The sequence below is a fragment of the Gossypium hirsutum genome, chromosome D05 (genome assembly GCF_007990345.1).
Source record: "Gossypium hirsutum isolate 1008001.06 chromosome D05, Gossypium_hirsutum_v2.1, whole genome shotgun sequence".
Taxonomy (NCBI): Eukaryota; Viridiplantae; Streptophyta; class Magnoliopsida; order Malvales; family Malvaceae; genus Gossypium; species Gossypium hirsutum.
In genome coordinates, this window is record NC_053441.1 from 62,729,653 (window position 1) to 62,757,139 (window position 27,487).

The 27,487-nt window shown below is 31.7% G+C and overlaps 1 protein-coding gene and 1 pseudogene across 1 annotated transcript; both read right to left on the minus strand.

Annotated features, from left to right (window-relative positions):
- Positions 1-1,214: 1,214 nt before the first annotated feature.
- Positions 1,215-3,859, minus strand: LOC107930331 (tryptophan synthase beta chain 2, chloroplastic-like; annotated as a pseudogene).
- Positions 3,860-10,847: 6,988 nt separating this feature from the next.
- LOC107930323 (uncharacterized) lies at positions 10,848-11,681 on the minus strand. The gene is made up of 2 exons (XM_016861954.2): positions 11,414-11,681; positions 10,848-11,336 (listed from the first exon to the last, which is right to left on the minus strand). The coding sequence occupies exons 1-2, from the start codon at positions 11,633-11,635 to the stop codon at positions 11,142-11,144; spliced, it is 417 nt and encodes a 138-aa protein (XP_016717443.1). The 5' UTR covers positions 11,636-11,681; the 3' UTR covers positions 10,848-11,141.
- Between the last annotated feature and the right edge of the window lie 15,806 nt (positions 11,682-27,487).

Genomic DNA, 27,487 nt, shown 5'->3' on the forward strand with positions numbered 1-27,487 from the left:
GGATTGCATGGCTCTTCAGTTCATCCATTGTGTTTGAAATATATTTATTATAAAAGCTAATTTAGCCACTTGTACTCATATCTCCATTATCATGTGACCCATGCCTCTTCATGCCTTCCAAGGATGAATACTTCTTTTCATTTTAATGTATCTTAATTATCATTAAAATCACTAAAATTGCTTCAATTTACAATTTGATTTTAGAGTTCTATTTGTATTTATTTTGCCAAGATAACTATTTTTCTTTTTTGTTATTTTTGCAATATTTTTATTAATCTCTCCATTAAAAAAATGTTAAAATTTCTTATTAGTACTATACTTTACAAAAGTTATGGATTTAATAATTACATTTTAATTTTATCATTTTTAATTTATGTACCTTTTAAATTTAAAAAAAAACTATTATCACCTAACGATAACGGTTAAGTTTGTTAAATTAAGTTTAGGGATACGTGAATTTGTTGTCGGATTATAATGTATTGATTGGTACAATTTTTAAAAATATATATATTTTAAATTTAAATTTTTATTATTTATTCATACAAAAAATAATTTTAAAATATGTTTTATATTTATTTTATTTTTATTGTTTATTTTAGATTTTTTGAATTATGAATTATTATATGCATAGAATGGAATAATCTTCTTATTTAATTTATGCCATAATATTTTTACTTGCTTATTTGGAGTTTTTGTTTAATGATATGAACTATATTTGTAAAGCTTATAAAATCTTTTGTTTACCACTTCAACCAAAGTTTTGTTTTTTATTAGTATTTTATATTTGAGATTTAATTTCATTATTTGATATTTGTAAACACCTTTATATGCATATATCAAATGTTTCACAAAATAGCGATAAATCTAAAACAGTACATTGAAACAAACTAATAGCAATACGAACAAGTATTGGTAGAAAACGGTAAGTTCACCGGTATGATACTGACTACCTTAGTGTCAAGACTAAAATTTATTCAATTAGATATAAACTAAATCTATAGCTGTATACATGGTACAATATTAGTAATTGAATTTAATCAAACGGATTTAATGGATATGGTTTGGATCACGTCTACAATTTCAAAAATTAAAATATAAAAATTAAAATTGATCAAATTAAAGTAAATAAACTAAATCCACAACCTTTGCAAGACTAATAGTAGAATTTAAAAAAAAAAAAAACCTCAAAATTTCTTCTTTAAAAGTAAATCAGATAAAAAAGACGACAATTTTCCTTGAAAACTTTTGTAAATGTGTTGATACATAGTATAACAAAGCAAGTAATAATACTTATTGAGGAACAATAAGAAACACCATGAAAGTATTTCAGTAAAACATGGGACAAAGCAATTATTTTCAAGGTGGATGAAGAAAAATTAATGGCCCAAAACATCATCATCATCATCAGACTTATTATACCTGCAAATGCTTATTTGCTGTTTGAACATCCTTATCACCTCTGCCACTGCAGTTATCCACAACTTTGGTACTATTTGGTAAAGTTGGACACAGTTTCTCTAAGTATGCCAGTGCATACGACGTCTCCAACGTTGGGATTATGCCCTCCAGTCGAGATAATCTCTTGAACGCTGCATTATATCACAAATGGTTCCATCAGAATCCACGACAAAGAAAACAAAAAGTTCGTATCAGTGACAAATAGTACTATCAAATGATAAAGCTGGCTAAAATGTGGAATATAACATTATCAATACAAGCACCAGAGTGCAAGGAAGCCGTTCAAATGGCATAAGTTGAAGGAATCCAACAACTATACGAAAATAGGTGTGTAGGAAATGTTTAGATGTGCAAAGTGTGACTCTGACTCATCACCCGAAGACCGATTGCATAGGCGATATCTTTAGTAACAGGATAGAAGGATGCAAGAAGTGCTTCAACCTTCGAGAAAAATTTATATGTAATCAGTCAAAACATTTTTGAAGGGTAACATATTAAAATCGATATCCTGTTATAGAGTTCTGAAAATAAACAGTTGAATTCTGAATGTATATTGGATGATTAAAGATAGAAGGTGAAAATTATGAGAACAAGGACTGAATGCGAAGGAACATGTTTCTACTCCATATGGAACTTTCCTAGGTCATATAGATTAAGCTTCAGAAGTAACCGGACAAAGCAACGGGCAATGTTCCAATATGGAGTGGCAGACAGGTTTTACCTTCAGTCAGTAATCTCACAATCAGATATGATATGAACAAGACTTGAAAATAAATCGGACTGTAGTTTCATACCTTCCAATGCTTCTTCATCTGTTACACTGGTACTCAGCACGGCCTTCATCTTTCAGAAAATTGTGCTCAGGTCGAACCCCGGGATAATCCAAGCTGTATAACCACAACAAAATTTGCCGCATGCTTGCCACTATCCGGACCGAACCCTGCTGCCTCTACGCCAATCAACCTAATATCCTTGTCGTTAACAAACTCATGGAAAAGTCCCATAGCATTTGAACCTCCACCAACGCGTGCAACCAATACATCTGGTTTCCCTCCCCATTTTTCCAGTGCTTGTTTTCTTGTTTCTTTACCAACCACTGCATAGGACTCTCTGACCATCATAAGATACGGATGTGGACCAGCAATCGATCCCAAAATATAATGAGTTGTCTCCACGTTAGTCACCCAATCCTGGATAGCTTCCGATGTAGCATCCTTCAGCGTCGCAGTGCCTGAATGAACTACTCTAACCAAGAATCTGATAAAGAATCTTCATTATAACACTTACCTCCGCACCAAGAAGCTGCATTCTGAAAACATTAAGTGCCTGTCTTCACATATCTTGAGCACCCATGTAAATAACACACTGCAAACCAAACCTTGCACACACAGTAGCTATTGCAATTCCATGCTGACCAGCCCCAGTTTCAGCAATAGTCCGGTTCTTGCCCAAACGTTTAGCGAGTAATGCCTAAGCAACGCCATTATTGATCTTGTGGGCACCAGTATGGTTAAGATCCTCCCTCTTAAGTTGTATATCTGACCCTTCACCATCGGGACACTTGTAATGCTCCGACAGCCGCTCTGCAAAATAAGTGGACTTTCCCTACCAACATAGTCTTTCAAAATCCCAGCTAGTTCTTCCTGCAAATCATAAATAGTTTTCTTGAAAATGACTACTTCCAGTACCAGAAACAAAAGTACATGCAGAAGAGCTTACTAAGCTCAAGCATGTTCTTTTACATTTTTAAAAAAAAAGTTAAGTATAAAAAATATATAATCATAACTTGATTAAAAATTGAACCAACAAAATAAAAAGTAAGATCAATTAAAATATTATGGTATTGCATAAACGATATATATATTTTTACCATTCATAGAAGTGAAAATACTCTTGATTAGTTCTACTAAAGAAATTAAGTTTATAAGAAATGCCTTTTTTTTTTTGCCTTCAGGAAAATGGAAGTCAATATCAAAAGTACAATCAAGTCCTAACTTTTAAAACTAAAATAAGAAGAAAGACGATAATCATTTCCAGATACTTATATAAAATCAACAACAAAGAGAAGTCAACAAATTTTCTTCTGTTAATCAATAACAAATTTCCTAGTGAAAATAACAAGCATTTCCCAAATTCGCAAATTCCAAATTAATTTCCTATCAACAAACACAACGCACAACACATGAACTACCTAACTCGAAGTACTTCAGATACGTATTCATTAAGGAATCGGATACGAATACGTATAAAATGTATCAGTGACGGAACTAGCCTGAAATTTGTCATCTTTGGAGAGGGAATGAAAAGCCGTTTCCAGCTCAGAGAGAGCAGACAGTAGGGTTTCGGGAACATATTTCCCGAGACGACCGATCTGGTAGGATCCGACTCCATGGGAACCGGATCAACGGTTACTGGTTCTCTACTTAACGTACAAATGTACAATTAAGGGATAAAAGTTTCGCAGGAGATGTAAATTTACTGAAATTGAATGGAAATATCGAGGAGTAAAAAAAGACGAATGGCGATTGGAAAGGATAGTACCCGTATCTTTCGGTATATAGTTTCGGCTTTATTAATATTTTTAAATATAGTCTAATTTTTTAATTTTTAATAAATTATATATTTTTTATATATACAAATATATCGCAATTACATCCATATAGATTTTAAAATTATTAATTAAGTTAAGTAATTTAATTTAATAACTTTTAATTTTAAATATGATTATAGAAAAATTAAAAAATTAAGATAAAGAATTTAAAAATTAATTTAAAATATCAAATTTTTGTACCAATATGTATAAACTCTTACAAGTTTAGTTTCCATGATCTCACCTTCACCTTTCGATTAGTTTCCACATACCTCATTATATGTAAAACACCCACGCAAGAGTTAGTTTACTACTAATTTCTTTACTCAAACTATACTTCAATACATATTTGAAACATGTTAACAAGATCGCATCTCACAACATACATTCCAAATAAACACTTACATAGTTATGATTCAATGTTACAACGCTTATACACAATCCATTACATATTTAGGGTCCGTTTGTTTACATGTAAAAAGTTTTACGAAAAATATTTTTTGTATTTTTCGATGCTTGTTTCACAAAAAAATAGCTTAGTTAACGGAAAATAACTTACAAGTCAATGTAAAATAAACTTTTTTTCCTGTAAAATGACTTATCATCTTGAAAAATATAAGTCATTTTTGGAAAAAAATTCCTCTATAGGTAATTATATATTTTTTTTATAAAAATTAACCTAAATCAATCTTAATATTATTATATTGATAATAAAATTTATTTTTATTTTTAAAATATTTAAAATATTAATATAAAATATTATATTTTTCAATATTATTAAACATACATATTTGAGGATTCAAAACGTAAAAATCTCAAATAAAAGCTTATACTCGAGAATTTAAAATGTTGTGTCATAACTTACTGGATATGACATTTTGTCCTAACTTACTGGTATTGTATTTGGAACTTTGAGAAATTGAACCCCAACTTACTGGTTCCGATTTTTCATTTGACTCAAATAACCGAATATCCTTCTTAAACTTAAAAACATGAGTTTTAAAAGTCAAAAGACAAACTTAGTTTTGAGGATTAGAAATGCTATACCCTAACTTACTGGGTATGACATTTTACTTTTTCAAAATAAAAAGGGTCTTAGCGTCCAATTTAATTTATTCAAGTTTTCTTTTAAAGAGGACCGTATTTTTTTAGGATCTTTTCAAATTTTCGGCACTAAGACGTTAAACAATCAATTCGGTACCAATTTTGGGTGTTACGAGGGTGCTAACCGTTCATCGTACGTAACTGACTCCCGAACCCACTTTTCTCTGAAACTTATAGACCAAAATCATATTTTAAGGTGATCCGATCACACCTTAATAAAAGATCGGTGGCGACTCCAATTTTCATTTTTAATAAGTCAACACTATATTTTTGTTTTCAAAAAGTGGTTTCGACATACATATTTATACACAACCTTCTAGCATTACAAGTAAGACTTTTAAATTAAAATATGTGTAAATATCAAATATTTAATAACATAACATAACTTCAAATTCAAAGCCATATTATTTAGTTTTAATAAAATAAAACTCGAAAAGCCTCCCTGTTAAGACGACAAAACCCTTACAGTTAAAAGGATATAAATGTCATCTATCTTGGCATTGAACTTGGCTAAACTGGACAAATTGCCTTTTAGGCCCTCACGTATGGCAACAAGAATTTAATTAGCAGTGTCCAATGGTACTTTGAAAATATATTGGGAGATCATTTAATTACATTGAAGACAAAAGCTCCATAGTTAGAGGGATATTATTGTCATCATGTATATTTGGCCAACAATTTTTATTTGAGTATATATCAAGTAGTCATTTTATTTAAAATTTAGACCTGAATAAGAGCAAAGACCTTATTGTCATCTTACCTTTTTTTTATAAAATAAATATTAGACTTGTAGGAGGATATTATTGTCATTTCACCCTTTTTTTTAAATAAATATTAGGCTTGTGAGTTTTAATTGTGCAAGGATTGAAAATATACATAATTGTTTATATTTAATTAACATGTTTTTTTATATGTTGTCTGATTATGTAAATTAATGTATCTATGAATATGTTATATGACCATGCACGTGACTTTATGGCAAAACCGATTTGTTTTTGTTGAGTAATTTGTGACACACCTGTTCTACAAAGCGTGGAATTCCATGCCTTCTGATTTTTGTTATTGTACAACTACATGTTTTACATGCTTTTCATTCAGATTCGATCTGTATTTGCATGCCATGTCACATTTCATGGGGTTGGGATAATATGCTAATGAAAAAGATCTATTAGTTTAATGATTTGCACTATCTGGTGGGTTAGCCACATTTCTATTCTGGCAGCTTGACGACAATTATAATGGTTTGACCACATATTTCTAACTTGACAGTTTGACTGCAATTCTGGTGGCATTGTCCACAATTATCTGTTGGTGCGTAACAACCCAAACCCGACCTAGATGTTATGACAAGATCTGGAAGAGTTACTACGACTCATTTGAAAATCCAATAATCGTTGAACACTTATAAATGTGAAGCTAGCTTTCGCTAATTAAAAATCTAGTTATTTAAAGAATTCATATTTCTTAACCAATTTGATGAAACCGTTGATTATTTATACTTTTAAAACATTTAAGTTTGCAGCGGAATTTTAATCTAGTTCGATTTTGTGCGATTTGTTGTTGGAAACCTTGGTTTTGCATATACAATGAATATCATAAGAACTACGTTGAAATAATTAAAAACGAGAGATAAAAAAAGGTTAAAATTCAAAATTTAAAAATATTCCAAAAATTACCGAAACAGAAAGAACTAGATTTTTAATTAATACTAAATAAAAATGGTTAATCGAGCTCCTGTTGCACTGACCCATCCAAAATCTAAGGGTTACATGAAAGTAAATACATAGAGGTGAGCTTTTGAGCTCAGTGCGTAACTTATAAAAACAGAATCATGAATTTAATTTCAAACATGCTTTCAAAAATCATTCAAACATATATTTCATAATAGATATCAGATGTAGGAACACAATCCTTCCTCTATCTACTACACGCCATCTCCGACCATCCCTACACACCATATAGGGTATATATACCTATCCAACCCTACACACCGCTTAGTGATTGTATGCCACTTTTCAGAACATTTGCAGTTTAGCTGCCAGATCATAAGGCGTTAATTCACTAGTAACAGAAATATATGTGTGGCTGAGCCACTAGATACGAAAAATATATTAAACTTCCTACACTTCCTCCGCAAACATATATCCCACCCAATGCTCATGCAGAAATACATATATAAAAAATGTATATGACATATATGCTTATCAAGACAGATATAGAACATACTTAACAAATAACAGATTATACACAGCCTATACAGATCATGCTTAACAGAAATCAGATTATACACATACAACTTATCAATCATGCATATATAAATCAAATTTACCACTGATAGAACATTAGAGCTCATGCTTGAAGCCCAAGTATTACCGTACAGACCCTACGGGAGGCCTCCATTTAACTTGTACAACGAATACGACCCTAGGGATAAATTTTACAATATGGGCCCACACGGCCTAAATGGCCCAGACCGTGTGTGTCTCACACAGCTTGTCACACGACTGTGTGTGGTGTCAATAGTCCCCATTTTTGGCTTTTCCATTCGCTATTTTCTCAGATTTTCGTTACACACATGGATGTTTTCTGACATGGGTTCCAAAAAACGAGTATACCAACACCTATAAACATCATACACTTAAAGGATTAGCCAAATATAAAGGATCGATTTAAGAGGATATGCTGCTCGATTTTCCTAAAAATACCAATCCTGTCCCCACACGATTACTCCAAACAGCCACAACAGTTCCAAATTAGGAAAAATCCCTTACTGTCGGATGAACAACACCTCCAAAATCCTAAGTCGTCAAAGGATTATTCGTTTCTTGAGTTTCCCCTAAACCCAACCAACAATTAACAAAGATAAGACAGCCCAACAAGGCTATAACCAACGAAAGAAGATTTCCATACCGAAGAAGAGATAAACAATAATTATGCACGAATCACTTTACAATCTATTCAATCAACACTTATTACTGAACTTGATTGGTAGAAAAAAAAAGATTTGGGGACAACAACGATCAAGAAAAGAAAGCAACAACTTCAGATCTTACCAACAAAAAACCCATGTGAAGAAGAAAGGAAAGAAAATAAATTTGTTGAAAAAAAAGGAAAAAGAAAGAAAAATGGGACGTGGAAATAGAGGAGTGGTTTTTGGAAAATCTTTTAGTTCTCAAAAATAAAATAAAATAAAAATAATCCCAACAAATTCAAATCATGTCTAACCACTAACCCCATTCCATTGTATAGGTGGAGACACACAAAGGCTAGCAAAAATAAACCCACTTGCTCACGTAAGGATTCGAACTCAAAACCAAGAGGTAAGCTAAAGACTTACCACTAAACCAATAGGTTTATCCTATTATTAATTGAGTGAAAATAAAATTTTATTCATAATGACCAAGACAGGAATAGGGACAAAAATAACAAAATTTTCTAAGAGTGAGGTTTAAACCAATGACCTCAAACACACAATCAATGCCCTTAACCACTAAAATAGATACCTATTAATGGTAAAATTTAACAAATAAAATACGCCAATGTTGGGATGTTATGTGGTGTGCTTTTGGATGGATGAGTTCTGGGGAACTCTAATTTGGTGTGTAGTGGAGTTGGGTAGGAAATTTTCTAAAAAATTTGTGCCATGTTTTTCTGAAAATTACCGCATTAACATAAGCATGCAATCTCAATTTTGCTCAATTGTTCGTTAAGAAGTTCTCTGCAATACTTTGATTTGTTTATTGTGTTCGTTGTGTTCTTTGTTTGAGTTTAGTTACACACTAAACTTTATAGCTCACCCTTTTGTTTTACCTGCCTCTCACCTATTCATCAATCTTAGGATCGATTGACGCGGGGGAGCTTAGATTGGATTCTCGAATAATTAATTAAGATGGTTTTATGTTTTTAACTATTTTGGACTGTAAATTTTGTTAAGAAATATTGATGTTTAAATGGTTAATTAGGAAAAAAAGGACTAAATAGTAAAAAGTGTAAAAGTTGAGCTTTATTATTTAAAAGGATCAGATAGATGTGAAATCTTAACCAAATGGACTTAGATGGTAATTAAAACATATACTAAGATAGTGGATTGTGATGGATAGGTTTTATGGTAGTTTAAATGATTTTTAAAGGTTAATTTAGTAATTTAATAAATAAATGATAAAGATAACCTAAAACAAGGTATCATATTCCTCATTCTCCATTCTAAAACCGATATTAGCCATTAACGGAAGAGGAGAATTTGGGCAAGGCTTGTTTCCCTTGCATGGTATGTTTTCGTGTCCCGTTTTTAAGGATTTTTTAATGTTTTTGAGTTCGTTTTAGTTTAATCTAGCTAGCCCGGAGGTTAATTTGCAAAACTGTTAAAGGTTGAGGGACTTGCCATAGATGCTTCTGAATGCGTTTTGATGCTAGCTGATAGATTATAAATATTTGTTGTAAAATAAACATGTTTTGTTAAGTGATTTTTGTTGAATTTTGTAATTAGGGATTAAATATTTGAAAGGAATAATAATATTTCAAGTATTTATTACGAAAAGTTAAAATATAAAGAGTAGTCATCATGTATATTTGGCCAACAATTTTTATTTCAAGTAGTCATCTAGACCTGAATAACAACAAAAGCCTCATAGTTAGGAGGATATTATTGTCATCCCACCTTCTTTATTTAAAATAAATATTAGACTTGTGAGTTTTAATTGTGCATGAATATGAATAGGTGGTTCAAAATATAGATAATTGCACTTTATGAAAATCTATTTTTAAAAATAACCAACAATGAATAATCAAATACTTCGGTTAACACATGAGTTGGACAGGTTTATCCGGCATCTCGAGTAACTACGTTGAGAAGGGAGATCTACTGATCAGTGTTAAAAGGATATTAAATGAATAGGTAATTTACCTATGTATCTTTTACATTGATCATTTACCATCCATTCAGGAATCGCTAATTTACGACCAAGTTGAGACATGCAAGGGACTGATCCTTAGTTAGATTTCCAAATAAAATAGTTTAAATTGTTAAGATATTTTTATTAGTCTTCGTCTTATTATTAAAAATATTAAGAGGATATTAATAACATCTTGTTTTACATTTGTAAGTTTTAACTTCATAATAACTCGCTTGTAGATCAATCTTTGAGAAAACTCTAGCTCCAATTAGCTGATCAAAAAAGTTCTCAATCCTGGGCAACTTAATATGGTCACTTTTTTTAGCTGCCTATAATCAATACATAACCGGAGGGTCTCATCCTTCTGCTTAACAAACAATATTGGTGCACCCCGAGGCGAAACACTTGATCTGATGAACCTGTTATCTAACAGTTCTTGCAGCTGAACTTTCAACTCCTTTACCTCTACTGGATTGATTCTATACAACACACTTTATATAGGAGCAATCCTCGAAGTGACATCAATAGAGGACTTCACGTCTCGATTTTAGGTCCATTTGTTAGCATTGTTATAATTCTTTTGTTAAATTTGTTGGCTTGCCATTTTGAAATTAAAAAATATACTTACTCGGTATCCAAGGAGCAAAAAAATTACATTGTAATTGACTAGAATTTAGTAGAGAATTTAGATGGTGTTAATAATCCTTTGAAATTCGCATGAGCGTTTTAATTAGAATAACATATTTAGACTAACTAAAGACATTATAAGAATTCAGGTGCCAACTTAAAGTATAGAGATAAACTTGAAATATGCCTTACTATTGCACCCAACACTTTTTTTATCTAGTTCAGGCTTTTATAAAGATATAGATATAGGCACCGACATAGACATTTTTTTATTAATTCACACAACCGTGTGTATATATATTATTACAGAAAAGAAAAGAAAAAGGAGAAACAAGGCACACAATGTTGAATAGGAAAGGTAGAAGTGGCTGTCAAATTTATTTAATAGTATTATAAATATAAAGAAGTAGACAGCCTCCATGGGTCACACAGCATAAACCGATAGAGATAAGCATGGAGCAATATATGATTTACTCGCAACCGCTCCACATGATTTGTGCTGTCAGGTTTAGAGATCCATCTCCATTTGCATGGATATGAGCTTCTGCGGAAAATGCACCCCCACATGATACGGGCAAGTTGTCAGAGCTCTGGTAGGGCTGAAGGATGCTCACTATATCCTCCCAAACAATATGGTTTTCGGTCGGAATGAGCTTAGTAGCCACCTGATATATAGTTTAATTAATTAATTTCTTCTGCTACAAAATCAAAATAAATGAAAAATATACTGATTAATTAATACCTTACAATCAGTGGTCCAAAGAATAATCCACTTCACCCTAACAACATCATACACCAGGCCTCCGTACAGACCGTCGACTACCATATTCTGCGCAAATGGAGTGGGTAATGAATCTTTTTTAATCGTTACCGGAGCACCTTGGTAATTCGAATAAGTCAAGCTCGCAAGGCAGTCATCAGAACCATTCTTAAGCTCACCTTTTACCACTATATGACAAGCCATTTTTAACTCCTTTTTTTAGTTCACTCTCCTTCTATTCTGCTTCATATCTACCTCCACACACATATTTATACACAACCTTCTAGCATTACAAGTAAGACTTTTAAATTTAAATATGGTAACAAAGTCATTCTATTTTATATGTGTAAATATCAAATATGGCCCAGGCTTAGTTTTACCATTTTTTAATATACTTCAAAGTCAAAGTCATATTATTTAGTTTTAATAAAATAAAACTCGAAAAGCCTCCTTGTTAAGAGGATATTAAATGATTAGGACAAAACCCTTATAGTTAACAGGATATTAATGTCATCTATCGTTGTAAGTAGGCATGGACCTTGGCTAAACATTTATTAAGCTACCAACATAAGTTTATATTTAATTAACATGCTTTTTTTTTAAAGAATCACTTGAACTTTTAGCTCTAGCAAATAAGAATACTAAAAATATTTCAAAGGAATAATAATATTTCTAATATTTATTACGAAAAGTTCAAATATAATGAGTGTCCGCTGGTACTTTGAAAATATATTCGGACATAATTTAATTACATTGAAGACAAAAGCTCCTTAGTTAGAGGGATATTATTGCCATCATGTATATTTCGCCAACATTTTTTATTTCAAGTAGTCATCTTATTTAAAATTTAGACCTGAATAACAACAAAACCCTCATGGTTAGGAGGATTCTTTTTATTTTAATAATTCTTTTTTATTTAAATATTATTTATAAAGATATTTATTAAGTGTTAAATATCCCTTATCTTTTATTTAGATAATAAAAGGCTAACTTTCCAATTTGTCGGGTACCCGCTTTCCAGAGCTTTGTCCCGATTTTTTTAAAACATATAGCATTGAAAGCGAATTAAAAACAGTATCGTGCTACTTTAAAAGACTAAAGACACAAGTAAATAGATTTTGGCAGAAGCTTAAAAAAAAATATATCCACAAGCTCAAATAACATTTCCCTATCGAGTTATCACTTCAGTAGTATTTTAAAAGTCATTTTAATCTGGTATCGCCATAAACCACCTTTAACAATAAGCCAGGGAGGCTACAAATAAACATTCATAATCACAAAATAATCATCACAAATTCTGCTGTATTCCTAGACTACACCAAAATTCCGCTATATGCATAATAACCCACTTCGCAATTAACTTGGCGAACTCCTTGCGTTGTTCCTCTAGGCGCAGTCTTTCCTCAAATACCTAAAAAAAATAACAAACCTTGTAAGTACAAGAGTACTTAGTGAGCTCTTTAACCATACATTGATGGATACTTTGCAAATCTTATATGAATTGCTATGAGTCAAATATTACTCTGCATCATTTACCTCAGTTGATACCATCAAAGTTTTATTACTCATATATATGTCAGTCATTATACCCTTGCTATACTTAATATTTCATATTTAGCAAACTGAGGAATCCCTTCAAGCATTTCATAGATCTCTTGTCCCATAATACTTTCTGAACAGAACATACATTTAGGAAACACTTCCAAATATCCATGTCTTAATCCATATTCCTATTTCAAACAATTGTTCACTAACAATTATTGAGGAAGAATACTCATATATATTTGGCAAATACTTATGTAGACTTTAATACCATCAAATTCACACACAGACAACCCTTGGTTCAGTACCACGCATATTCATATTGATAAATCATTGCTTAGACCATTTAGATAGATGCACTCCACATTGTGCTATATCAAAATCCTATAGTTCAATATGACATTAATTAAAATTCCTAACAATTTTAGAACAAGACACAATACCACTCACTTTTCACACTTGCAGGCCATAATGACGGATACCCTTCTTGACATACATATATGCATCTCTTTTCACAGAAACCCTTGAAACTCATTCGCTCTTAATCCATAACATATCGATATCATCTCTTGGTCTTACTTGTTACTGAACTAAGAGAATTTACTCGCATCCTACAATAGACACAGACATTCATATTCAAATCTTACCAGACATCCCCAATAATTTACACCACATATTCCTAATAGAACACACTACACGGGCAATCACGTGCCATCAAGGCATTCCATTTAGAGTTTCCCGCAAAGGCATTCCTTTTAGAGTTGGCCACAAAAGGCTATTTTTTTCAGATTTTTCCACAAAGACATTTCTTTCAAGTTTGACATAAAGGTTATTCTTTTCAGAGTTTTCTGTAAAGGAATTCTTTTTGGAGTTTTCCTCAAAAGCTATTCTTTTCCTGGATGTTTATGATAATAATTTCTTTAAATTCACGTTATGTGAGGTTTGCCCATCATCGTCCTGGGACATGCAGAAAACCCCATTAGGTAACTGTCACTCATAATTTCTTTTTAGAGGGTACCATACATGTGAGGTTACTAGTCCAAGCGAAACCTTTAAAACGACAACAGATTACCAGTCCAGACTAAATCTGTGTCACATCTAACTTTGAGTCTACAACAAATGCTAGAGCTCGGTTTCAAAATAGATTCACTTGCAGGTGTGTCATACATTGAAACAAAATAAGTACAATCTTCTTAGCCGTTAATAAATAACCAACAAAACACACATTTCATAATATACATTCCAAATATTCAGATGTAACCATGCCTTATACTACATTAGTGATACACCATAAAACACATGCTTGAACACATAGACTCTATACCATTCATACAATATACATACAAGGTTCAGTGTAGAAACTCACAAAAAAATACAACAATTCTAAACGCCATGACCTTCTCTCTTATCATGAGAACCTTCAAGAGTGTCTTGAGTGGGGTGCTAAAACAGCGGAGGAGTTGGTTGAATATAGCAAACCCAACTATAGGCAAGATTCCGATAAAGATGTTTGAGAGAAAGTGCAGAGAAAATTTGAAAAGAAAATATTGATGCAAAGGAATACGTAAAACTTTCCCAAGAAGCCAATACTAACTTTATACAACTAATCACGGAAGCTAGGCTTAGTGGACAAGTTAGATTATCACACTAACCCTCTCGATTCCCACGGCTAAGTACTCTCTCTCATCATAAATGTGATTTTATCGACTACAGTAACTTAGTTCCATTATAACCAGTTCTCATTTGTCTAGCTGAATCGTCCAACCAGAAAAATAAAATAATAAATGGTTTTTTCAAGCTAAGGACTTAACATAAACATATAATAGTTGGGGTGCCGTATACTCTACAGTAGAGTCCGCCAAACCACCAATCTCGCCAAATGTAAACTTTGCCCATAGGCGCATTCGCAGGATCTTATACTTAACCAAAATTAATACTTTACTCGTTCAAAATTTACTCTAAAAATCATATCTCAAAAAACAGTAACCGAATACTAGGACTTCGCCGGGTGGGTTGTTACAGTTCAATTACAAAATATAGATTTACTCTCTTCATAGTTACTCTCAACCTATTAACACGAACTTCTCCTTAATATGCGACAGAATATCAGGAAATCAAATTCTTACTTACTTTTGTGGCAGTAACTAAACACCCATACGTATACACCAAATAATCATTTGGGCAACTATTACTACGTCAAACAAACTTTTTACTGTTATACGCTAAAATTTTTAAACCCACCAGAATTGGGGTGTTACACGAATGCCATCACAATTTGGAAATTCACATATGATGAACACATGGCACAACTGCTCTGCGTGTATACCACTTTCGCAGACAACCTTTATATAATTGTCAGATGCATTGTTTACATTTCATGAAATGTGCACTCCTTATTTTACAAACATACACCCCTTTTTTTCCCAAATACTCCCTTTCTTGTACTAGCTTCTGATCCTAGTTCCGAAGAATCACTTTGCTTGTATCTTCATATCGCTCATCAAGGCTACTTACTAATCATAACCTCCGTACCCCCAACATTCCTCCTTGTATTCAAACACACACGTGTTCCCCTTCAAGGTCGGGTTTTTACCAGTCACGATTTGCAGGAAAGTGCAAAACCGGAGGCAAACCATATTATCATGTGTCTTCATTTCATCATCATACGCAACATCCCTTCATTTCCTCCATACACCAGTTTGGATACGAAACTTGTGCACCAAGGAAGGAGTATTTATACCATGTATATACTAGACATCTAGGTATGTCTAACCATTTGTACCCTTGCATGCATAGAGTGCTTAAACAATCTCTTTAGTCACGAGTGCCAACTTATGTCAAAATTAAAGTATAGAGATTCAATTTAAAATTTGAGAGAAATTTAGAGATCAAATTTAAAATTTAACCAACTTTATATATGTCGAAAGCATTTTTTAAAAAGAATAAAAATTAGTTGTTGACTAAAAAATAAAAATTGGGAGTCGCCACCAATCTTTTATTGAGGTGTGATTGGATCACCTAAAAAATAGCTTTGGTCTACGATTTTTAGAAAAACGGATTAGGGAGTCAGTTACGTACGAGGAAGGATTAGCACCCTTGTAACGCCCAAAAATTGGTATCAAATTGATTAATTAATGTCTTGAAGTCGAGAGTTTAAAAAAATGTGATCCTAAATTAAATTATTTATTTAGACCTTCTCATTTTGAAAAAAGAAAAATATCACACCCAATGCGTTAGGGCACAACATTTTATTCTTTTCATGATGAGTTAGCCAAAAAAACTCGTATAATAAAATCTAAGAAAATATCTAATTGTTTAAAATTTATGAAGAAATCGTAGCGCAATACGTTAGGGCACAATTTCCTAAAATCCCAAACATTCAATATTTCCTTTATTTTTTTTAAAAAAATCTATGTCTCGAGAAATCAACGTGTCACATCCAATACGTTAGGACACAACATATTGAATTCCCGATGGCAAGTTTTATTTTTGTTTGATTCAAGAGCAATTCTCGATTGTTAAATTTAATGAAGAAAATCGGAACCCAATACGTTAGGGCTTCAATCATCTCGAAAATCCTCAATACGAGTATTATCTCTATTTTGAAAAATTCCATTTTTAAATTCGAATAAAAAGATGACGTAATGTTATATTGTATGTGTAAATGTTACGATAACAAATACATCAATGGCATAGAAACAATACAAATAAATAAACGAAATGAAAAAAAAACAACAATCCATGACATGCAAAATATTAAATGAATAAATGTAAACACAATTAAATAAAGAATGAAGAAAGCAAACAAAATAAATAAAGAAAAGAAGATATATAACATGCACATAGAAATTATGAAGATTATATATATATATATACAATACATAATATACTTATGAAAATAAAGAGAAATAGATAAACATATATAGATTATAAAATAGGTGTTTAAAAATATATATATTTGAGCATTTTTTAAAAGAATAAATATCCATATATATAAATAAAAAAACATTCGTTAAAAAAATATATACACATGTACATATATAAAAAAAACTAAATAATAATTACATTATATAAAAATATACATATATATATAGGGAAATAAATGGGTACATGAAAAGTATATATATAGAAAAAATATTAAATAATAATTACAATATTAAAAATAAAAATAAAAATATGTATATATATATAAAAATAGTCGTTAAAAATATAAATAAATAAATATGTACATAAAAACAACAAATATACATATATATAGATAAAAATAATTGCAAAAAAGAGAATAATTACATTATGGAAATTAATTAATTTAAAAATATATATATATAAACTAAATTGAACTGAATATGAAAAATCTGGGGCAATTCTGTAAATAAATAAAGTCAAAAGGACTAAATTGAACACGAGCATAATCACGGAGGGACTAGAAGGGAAATTTTCCTTTTCCTCTAAACGGCGTCGTTCCATAGGTACCAGATTGAAATTGAAACTAAATTAAAGGGCGAAATTAAAAAATAAAATAAACCTAATTGTAAAATATTAAAAAGGCGAAGGGGCTAAAAGCGTAATTTTCCCCTCTGCTCAAAAACATGCGGATCCTAGGCCGGGTCGGGTCGGAGTCGAGTCGACCCATGCTCAAAACGATGTCGTTTTATTTGGCTATTTAAGCCAAAAACCTTTCAAAAAAATTCATTTTCCATTCTCTTTTAAAAAAAACCAAATTCCCTCAAAAAAGCTCTCCCCTTTCGCCCATCGTTCAGGCACCGTCCGGGCATCGACTGGTCTTTTAGACTCCCCTATTTGGCCTTTTAGACTCCCCTAAGCCCAAATCTGGGTTCAAATCCCTCAAAATATCAACAAAAATACCCCAAAAGCCCGAGAAACCCTTCGGCTTCCGATCGTCTATCTTCGGAGACGATACCCTCGGCCATCTACGACGATCTGGGCACCTCTAAAGGTTACTTCTTTCTTTTTTTCTTTGTTTTATTCGTATGTAAAAGAAAAATAAAAGTAAATAAAAAATATATAAAAAAAATTAGATGTTAACCTTTGGATCGATTGTATTGCTCTTAGTATTGAGTTTTCTGTTTTCGGTTGTGGAAATAGTTGTTTTTTTTATTGATTTCCAATCCCCCTTTACAGTACATTAATGGCCTTCTTATAGCCATAGTAATAATAAAAAAATGAAGAAACAAATCATGCTTGATATCTCTTGATCTGTAAATATTTTGATTTTGTTTCCTTCCCTGTGTTCATTCCTTGCAGGTGAAGATTCGGCTTGTACAAAGGGACTTGGCTGCGGCGGCTGAAGTTTCTTAGAAACCCTAGGGTTTCTTTATCTGTTTTGGGCCACTGAGTTTTGGGCCTCTACTTTGTTTCAGTTTGGGCCCTTATAGGCCTGTTTCTAATTTGGGCCTTTTAGACCTGGGCGAAAATAGGGTATTACAGCTGCCCCTCTTTGCTCATTATCGTGTAACGGGAAAGGAGCAAAGACTTTAAAAATGCTCAATTTTGCCCCATGGTGCTGAACCTTGGCATTCTTCTTCTTCAAGTAGCCCCATTTCTTTCCTACTGCATCTTCAGAGGTATAGGAACTAATGCTTCAATCCACTCCACTACAATGCCAGGGAGATAGGATTTGTTTATTCGGTCTGCACTACTGCAATTTCTTTATCAAACATTTATTTTATCCTCTTGGACCATTCATGCACTTATTCATTATTTTTGGGACTTAGATTATAACGGACTTATCTAAAATATTTAGTAAAACCTATATAAGAGAACCCACATTCAACCAGACTATTTTTTTCTTAACTTAATCTTAACTTAATACATGTTTCTTCATGAATTTGGGACTCATCGGACCTCATATCTAATACACATACCCATTTCATCACTCATTCATGTACTCTATCAATTCTAACATAACTTCATTCCTATAGTCATATAAGTATCATTTCTATGTTATACCATCCATGATTTTAAACTCATAGTTTGGTCAAGTTCATGTAGATATACTTCAGTAGGAACAATATACATACAAGGGTTAGTGTAGAAACACACAAAAAATACAATAATTCTAAACGCCATGACCTTCTCTCTTATCACGAGAACCTTTAAGAGTGTCTTGAGCGGGGTGCTAAAATAGCGAAGGAATTGGTTAAATATAGCGAACCCAACTATAGACAAGATTCCGGTCAAGATGTTTGAGAGAAAGTGCAGAGAAAATTTGAGAAGAAAATATTGATGCAAGGGAATACATAAAACTTGCCTAAGAAGCCAATACAAACTTTATACAACTAATCACGGAAGCTGGGTTTAGTGGATAAGTCAGAGTATCACACTAACCCCCTCGATTCCCATGGCTAAGTACTCTCTCTCATCATAAAAATGAGTTTTATCAACTACGATAACTTAGTTCCATTCTAACTAGTTCTCATCTGTCTAACTAAATCGTCCAACTAGAATAATAAAATAATAAATGGTTCTTTCAAACTAAGGACTTAACATAAACGTATAATAGTTGGGGTGGCATATACTCTACAGTAGAGTCAAGTTGCCAAAATAGAAATGTGGTTAAACCACCAGATAGTGAAGATCATTAAATTGCCAGAACTTCCTCCTTACAATATTATCCCAACCCCATGCAATATGAAATGGCATACAAATACATAATCTGAAAGAAAAGCATGTAAGACATGCAGTTGTACAACAACAGAAATCAGAAGGCATGGAATTCCACGATTTACAGAACAGATGTGTCATAATTTCAACAAAAGCAAATCAATTTTGCCATAATTTCAAATGCATGGTCATATAACATATTCAAAGATATACAAATTAACATAATCAAACATCATATGCTCTTATATACAAACAAAGCAAAACAGAAACATACCATCAGAATTATCAGTATACAGTACATGCATGTATATATGACATACCTTTTCCACATTGCTTATAGCTAATAGGAGCTAAAAGTAACGTGTTTTAATCTCATTCTTAATGCATTTTTAGGTGATTATTCAATGTTAATGGTGAATCTTTTTGCTACTAATCCTTTAAATTTATGTTTTTATACTTAGGAGAGCATTTGGGAGCAAAAGGATCCAAAAACAAGCAAAAACAAGAAAATTAGAGCAAGGTACAATGGCCAGATAGGTTGGGTCGTTCCACACAGTTGTGTGAACCACACAGGCTACCACAAGGCTAAGTGGCAGGTCTTGTCAATTTCACAAATTACACTCTGAACAGCGAAAGACACGATTTTTAGGGTTTTTTGGGCATTCTATGACCTATATATGAAAAAAATAAGAATATAAGAGTGAGTCGTCATAGAATACTCAAGAAAATAACTCGAAAAGCACCATTGAAATCGATTCTAAAGCATATTTTCATCAAGATTAAAGATTCCCTTTTGATTTCTTTTGAGATTATTATGAGTTTCTTTGTTTCTTGTGGTTATATTGTCTTTTGGATATTTTTATTTCCAAACATGAACTAATTTTCTAAATAACTAGGGAGGTGAACTCTATGATGAATTATGTCTTTTGATTATTATTTTTACATAATAAAGACTTTGATCTTGTTGTAACAGCTTGTTTTTCAGTACTATCAAAGACTGTGGTTTTGGAGCCACAAGTTCAACGTAAGAGTTTGAAATTATTATTCATGAATATTTAAGAGTCAAGTAAAATATTATTGACATTTGATTTAATGATTTCTTTTAATTGAAAGAATAATCAGGTTCAAGTGGTATGTCCCTAAAGTCAAGTGATTTTAGAAAATAAGGTATCGAGACCTTGTTTCTATATATTAAGCTTATAAATATTTTATTAAATATTTATGGAATTTTATTAGGGTCATATTAAAATTTGGTTAATTTTAAAATTTGGTTAAGAAATTTTAACGTTTATATAATTAATTAAGTTAAAAAAACTAAATTGAAAAAGGTGCAAAAGTTTATTTCTATTAGTTAAAAGGATCAAATGGTTTTGAAATTATAAACTAAAGGACTTAGGTGGTAATTATACCATATACATTAGTACTGGATTATGGACATGTTTTTTTCATTTTATGAGTTAATGACATAAGGACAATTATGGACAGTTGAATGAACCTTGGGAGAAACCTTAAGGGTGCAGTTTGAAATCTTCTTAGTTTGTAAGTGAAATTTTGTCTCATATTTAGTAATTTTTATGTTTTTGAGCTCGTATTAGCTTAATCTAGCTAACTCGGGGTCAAATTGTAAAACTGTTAAATGTTATAGATTATGTTATGGATTATTTTGATATGATTTTCAAGTTTTATGGTAGATTGTTAAGCTTGGTTGTTAAATAGACATCTTTTGTTAAGTAATTTTTTATGATTTTAAAGTTTAAGAATTTATTTATGAAAATGGTAAAATTCAAAGAAAATATTGTGAATTGATGATAAATATGGGTTGTTATAAGACTAGGTGAAAATTGGCTGACATGAATTTTATCTAAAAATGGTAAATTTACAAGTTTTGGGTTTAAGGATTAAATTGCATAAAAGGTAAAATTTTGGGGTAATCTTATAAAATGATGATGAAAGAATTTAATTGAATAAAAGTGCTTATTTAAGTGCTAGAATTGTATTAATTGAATGAAAATTATTATTTAGATTGAGAAACGCTACAATTAGATTTAAATCAAGGAAAAGCTAAAGTTTCAGACTAGTTGTCGACTCTGTTTTAGCAACCATTATGGTCGAGGTAAGTTTGTATTTCATTTTAGAATATTATAATTGAACTTAAAAGATTAATTCCTATCTTTATATATCTATCTATGTGCTGATGTTTAAGATTGTCTTGAGTTGAGAAAAGGAAAAAATTGTGATTAAAATACATCATGGTATTATACCTGAAAACGAAAAGACCATGGTTGAAAGATACCATGGCATTACATTTGATATTTCTGAATCAATGAAAAGGTTGAAAAGGATGTTATCCAAAAAGTATATCAAATGAAAAGGTTGAAAAGGATGTTATCTGAAAAGGATATCAAATGAAAAGGAAAGGTTGAAAAGGATGTTATCCGAAAAGGATAACAAATGGAAAGGTTGAAAAGGATGTTATCTGAAAAGGATAACAAATGAAAAGGTCGGAAAGGATATCAATGAAAGGTAGAAAATGGATTGCTATGAAAAGGCCGGTATCTCATTCTTCAACCATTCGCTATTTGGGTAACATGTTTCAAGTGAGATATGTATTATAAGTAAGAATATGAGATGAATGTTTTGATTAGTATAGTTTGATAATGAATACTAATGCCTTAATATAATTATATGTTAGATATGTCTATAAATAAGTTATCTAGTTATGTTTGTGGTGTGTTTAGAGAATTAAATGGTTATATGAGTATTTTTTGAGTATTCGATGTTGTTTCATTTGGTTCAACGGGTAAATAAAGCTTAAATGAGTATATGAATTTGTATGAAATGAATCATGATTTTGGATAATGAAATTAATTATAATGATATGTGTAGTTGAAAGAAAAAGATGGTTCATTGTACAAGTATGAGTGATGACTTATGAAATGGAAATGTTGACATGTTATATACCATGTTTTGGTTAGATTTAGATGTGTATTGCTTCACCAACTATCCATGTGAGGTGTTGTGTATAGTAAGGAAATTTGGCTTATGACTAAATGGAATTATGCTTGAATTCCTTATTTAATGTATTCGGTAAATTTAAGTTTTTTATACGAGCTTACTAAACACTAGTTGCTTATACAATTGTTTCTTATTTTGTAGATCATCGGATAGCTCGAACAGTTGGAATCAATGTCAGAGCACGACCACACTATCCATCGATCCACATTGCTAGCATAAGTCTTTCTCTGAATTAAGTTTTTATAATTAAAGCTACAAACTATTTTCACCATGAACCCAAATATAATGTAGTTGATGTTAGTGATGCAGATACAAAATATTTTCTTGCACCATATCGTAGGGTATGATACCATTTAAAAGAATGAAGTCAGACACAATCACCAAGGATAGCTCACAAACTCTCTTATTGAGACACTAAAAGCTTCAAATTGTAGTTGAAAGGGCATTTGTTGTAATGCCACAAAATTTGAGTTTTTGATTTGTTCAATTTTGATAAGTGAAGTGATTTTCTTTAGTGGTTAAGTGTGTTACTTATGTGTGTGAGGCTCTGGGTTCAAATCTCTCATTGGAAATTTTTGTTATATTTTGTTCATATCTTTACCTTTGAACACCTAACTTAAATTTAATTCCTGCATAAGGTTTTAATTTACCTTTTGGTCTTGTGTTAGAATCCTTGCATGAGCAAAGTGAAATTATTTTTGCTAGTGTCTCTGTGCCACCCATCTAGGGAAATTTGGGTCAATTTTCAACTCTAAAAAGTCTATTGGATGAGGAATAGATTAGTGGGTTTAGTGGTTAGATAGGATGCGGTTTTTATTTTATTCTTTTCTTTTCTTTTATTTGAAAATTAAAAAGATTTCCCTAAATCTCTTCCTCATTACTCACGTTCCCCTCTTTTCTCCCTAGTTTTTTCATCTACTTTTTTTCTTGATCTTTTCCCCAAATTTTCTTTCCTTTCTTGATCTATTGTTCTTGTGTCATTCAATTTCGATGGTGGGTGTTTGATTGAAAAGATTACAACTCGATTCTTGCATAAGTATCATCTATTTTTCTTCCGTTATTGATGTTTTCTTTCGTTATCTTTGATTAAGTTGAGGTTTTTGTGGTGCATTATTCCGTTGTTAATCATTTAGGTTTTATAGGTGAACTTCACGAGACGATTAATCCTCCAAAAAATGATTTTTCCTAGTCGCCTTGTTCAACTTTTGGTAACCTATAGAAAATTCTTCATCCCGTAACTATTCTGGTTGGGGTTAACTCGTTATTCTCATTCTCAATGACCATAATACCTCCTTTCTTTGGCATGTACTGGACCAGACTTACCCACAAACTGTCTGAGATGGGGTAAATTATACTTGTAATAGCTCATTTTCAATTAAATCAGAACAGTGGTTTCAGGACCACAAATTCGATGTGAGAATATTTATTTTATTATTTTAATGTCTAAAGCATGTTAGTAATATAGTATAAAAATTTCGTTAAGAAATTTTACGTTTGCATGTTTAATTCGATTAAAGGGACTAAATTGCAAAAGGTACAAAATTTGAGTTCTAATAGCTATAGGGATTTAATAGCTATGAAATTAAATGGTTGGAGGGTTTATATTGTAAATAAATTGTTAATATCATGAGTGGACTATTATGGACATTTTTTTAAGTGAACTTTAAGGTTAATAATAAGGTTATTTATGTAATTTAGCAAATAAGTTAAGTAAAATTAAAGAAAACAAGTTGTCATCTTCCAAAGAAACTAAGTCCACTGAAAATTAAAGCCTAGAAGATCCATGAAAGGATCTTAAAGGTTCAGCTAACACTCATTTGCTTGCATGTGAGTATTTTTCATCCCGTTTTTAATGATTTCTATGTTTTTGAAGTCGTTGTAGCTTAATCTAGCTAGCCCAGGGACTAATTTACAAAATTGTTAAAAGATTAAAGTTTTTCCATGAATGAATTCATGTTTTTGTGAATTTTGATGGTAGAAAATGAATCTTTGTTGTTAGATAAACAACTTTTGTAAAGTGATTTTTGTTGAAAATGTCAATTAGGGATTTATTTGTAAAATGTGTGGTAGAAATTGTGAAATAAAGAAATGTATGAGCTACAATGAGCCTATAAAAAATTTGGCTAGACTTGGGTAGGGGTGAAATTGTATAAATTTCATTTTTCGAGGTTAAAGACTAAATTGTAAAGAAATCAAAACATTAGGGGCAAAAGCATAATTTTGCAAAAATATGAATTTGTATTGAATTAAATGGAATGATTATTAAGTGGATTGAATTTATTCATTTAGATTAAGGTAGACCTCATATGGCTTTAGATCGGGGCAAAGATAAAGTCTCAAATTAATCGACTTCGTACGTTTATCGCCGAGGTAAGTTCATACGTTTAAATAGCATTTTAAATTTATGTCTTAAATGCTAACATGTTGTATTGTCAAATTATATTTCGATGGAAAAATCCAATGATGTATTGATGATTATCGATCAATGAAAAGGGATGGTTTTGACCATCGATTATGAAAAGGGATAGTTTTGACGACTATGAAAAGGGATGGTGACAACCATCAACTATGAAAAGGGATGGTGACGACCGTAGTATATGAAAAGGGATAGTTTCAACTATTGACTATGAAAAGGGATGGTGACGACCATCAACTATGAAAAGGGATGGAGGTGACCATCAACTATGAAAAGGGATGGTGACGACTATCGATTAATGAAAAGGGATGATTACGACCATCGTTAGCACACTTTATGTGAGCTTTAGTAAGGGTTTTCGATGCAATCTACTTTGTTATTATGGAAAGGTAGAAAGTATGTGTATTTATATTTATGGATTCACCTATCAGACCATTTCAATGATAACTTCCTTAGTAATTATTTTACCAGTGAAGGTTGATCAACAATGAACTGAAATGTACTATCAAACATGCATTGTAAATAACCACTTTGTGTACTTCAACCATACAGTAAAAAACCCACAATAATTGAACTCATCACCAACATAACATGAAGTCAAACTCAACAGAATAACACAGTGCAAATATATATAACAACTACAAAGGGTTTGAGTTTAGAAACTCACCAACAAAATATCTGGGGTTGGCACAACTTATACCTGCTTAGCCTTCCTTTTATTACTTGGGCCTCCTCTTTCTTGGTTAGCTAAGCATAACAACCATATAAAGATCAAAACGAAGACATACATAAGTAAGAAAACCTTAATTCATATGCATGCAGAGGAGTTATACATGTTTAATACGACTTAGATCATCACGGTTCAAAATAATTTATGCTGAAACCTCAGACATTGCTTTCTTTTTCTTAAATCGAAAGGTACGGAAGAGTTAGAAATATTACCAGATTGCTAAATTCTCAAATATTTATACTAACACCCTAGATTCTTCCCTTCATGCAAATTGCTTCTTAATTTCATTTCTTATAGAATGAACTAGAGAAGAGATGGAAGAAACAAAATGAATACCAGAATGCGAGAATCTTCCTATCTATAATCTTTCCACTATTGTTTTCCTTAATCTCAATTTGGTGAATACTATTAATACCCTTAATCATAATGTTTCCCACTAAAAGAAAACTCCTAGTTCTAATGTAATGTGATTAAACTTGAATTCTAACTATTTACCTATCAACTGGTCATATTCTCATAACCACACTAGAACCCGCTTAAATAGAAAGTTTTCTAATTAAGTATTTAGAATTTCCCTCAAACCAAACCTTTAACATTTTCGGGAGTGACAAATAGTGAGCAAAATGCAAAAATATTGCACCCTTCCCTCAAAGGAACCACGCATAGCTTGTTTCATTAAAGCACGCCATTGCCTAGGTATCGCTCCCCCTTAAAGAGGTACCACACCCCTCCCAACTGAAGTGCGGTACTCGTAGACCCAGTGGTTATATTTTGACCAAAAGCACCGGACTCCTATGGCTTGGGTATCAGTACCTAAAGTTCTACTAATGCATTTATTGTTGCAATTAAAGACTAGGCTTTAATTCATTTCCATCAACCTCAAAACGGCTATTAGTCCATGAGAAGGTATAAATGGAGCACTAGAACACTTAGAAAAGAAGTAGAAACAAACATATAGAGATCAGAAGCTTAATTCCAATCATTTCTCATTATTATTCACATTTTCTCTTATGCACACTTGTGAGTTTAGTTGTTATTCATTTTTTCAAGTATTGTATTATTGTGTGAAAGTGCTTAATCCTTTCTAAATTCTATTTCTCATTTTTGTGAAGATTTAATTAAAGTTTTTGGTAAAAAAAACCTTAAGGGGAAGTGACCCTATCTTGCTTTTTGAAAAGATATAGATTGTTAAGGTTAAACATTATCCTTAAAAGGTTCAAATCTAGTGAAGTTAGAAAATCCTTAGTTGTGGTAAGTTAAAGTAGTGGAGGTAGGTAATTGGTGTCAAACCACTATAAATTTTTTAATCTCAAATGTTTTCCATCTTTGCTTTAATTTTTTTAAACACTGATTCACCTCCCTCTTGGTGATTATTGATCCTAACAATAGATATCGAAGCTAGAACTCTAGAGACGATATTACTACCAAAAGAAAAGTCCACAAGAAGCTGAAAACGAAAGAAAGAAGCTAAGAAATTTATCTCATAGCATCGGAGCAAAATTCAACTATGTTGGGAGAAGGTTATTCACTATGATGCCTCCTCTATTCAATGACACTAATTACTCTTATTGGAGGACAAAAATGAAGCTATTCATCCAAGCAAATGACTGTGAAGTATAGAGGGTGATTACAAATAGGTCATCTATTCCAAAGAAAAGAGTTGATGGTGTCATTGTGACCAAAGAGGAAGATGAATGAAATGAAGTTGATATCAAGAAGTTACAACTAA

What these genes read in the sequence shown, in the direction of transcription:
- LOC107930323 (XM_016861954.2), bottom strand. Translation starts at nt 11,635, where the DNA reads ATGGCTTGTCATATAGTGGTAAAAGGTGAGCTTAAGAATGGTTCTGAT. An exon ending in TTTGGACCACTGATTGTAAG is followed by an intron (nt 11,337 to 11,413) that starts GTATTAATTAAT and finishes ACTATATATCAG; the next exon opens with GTGGCTACTAAGCTCATTCC.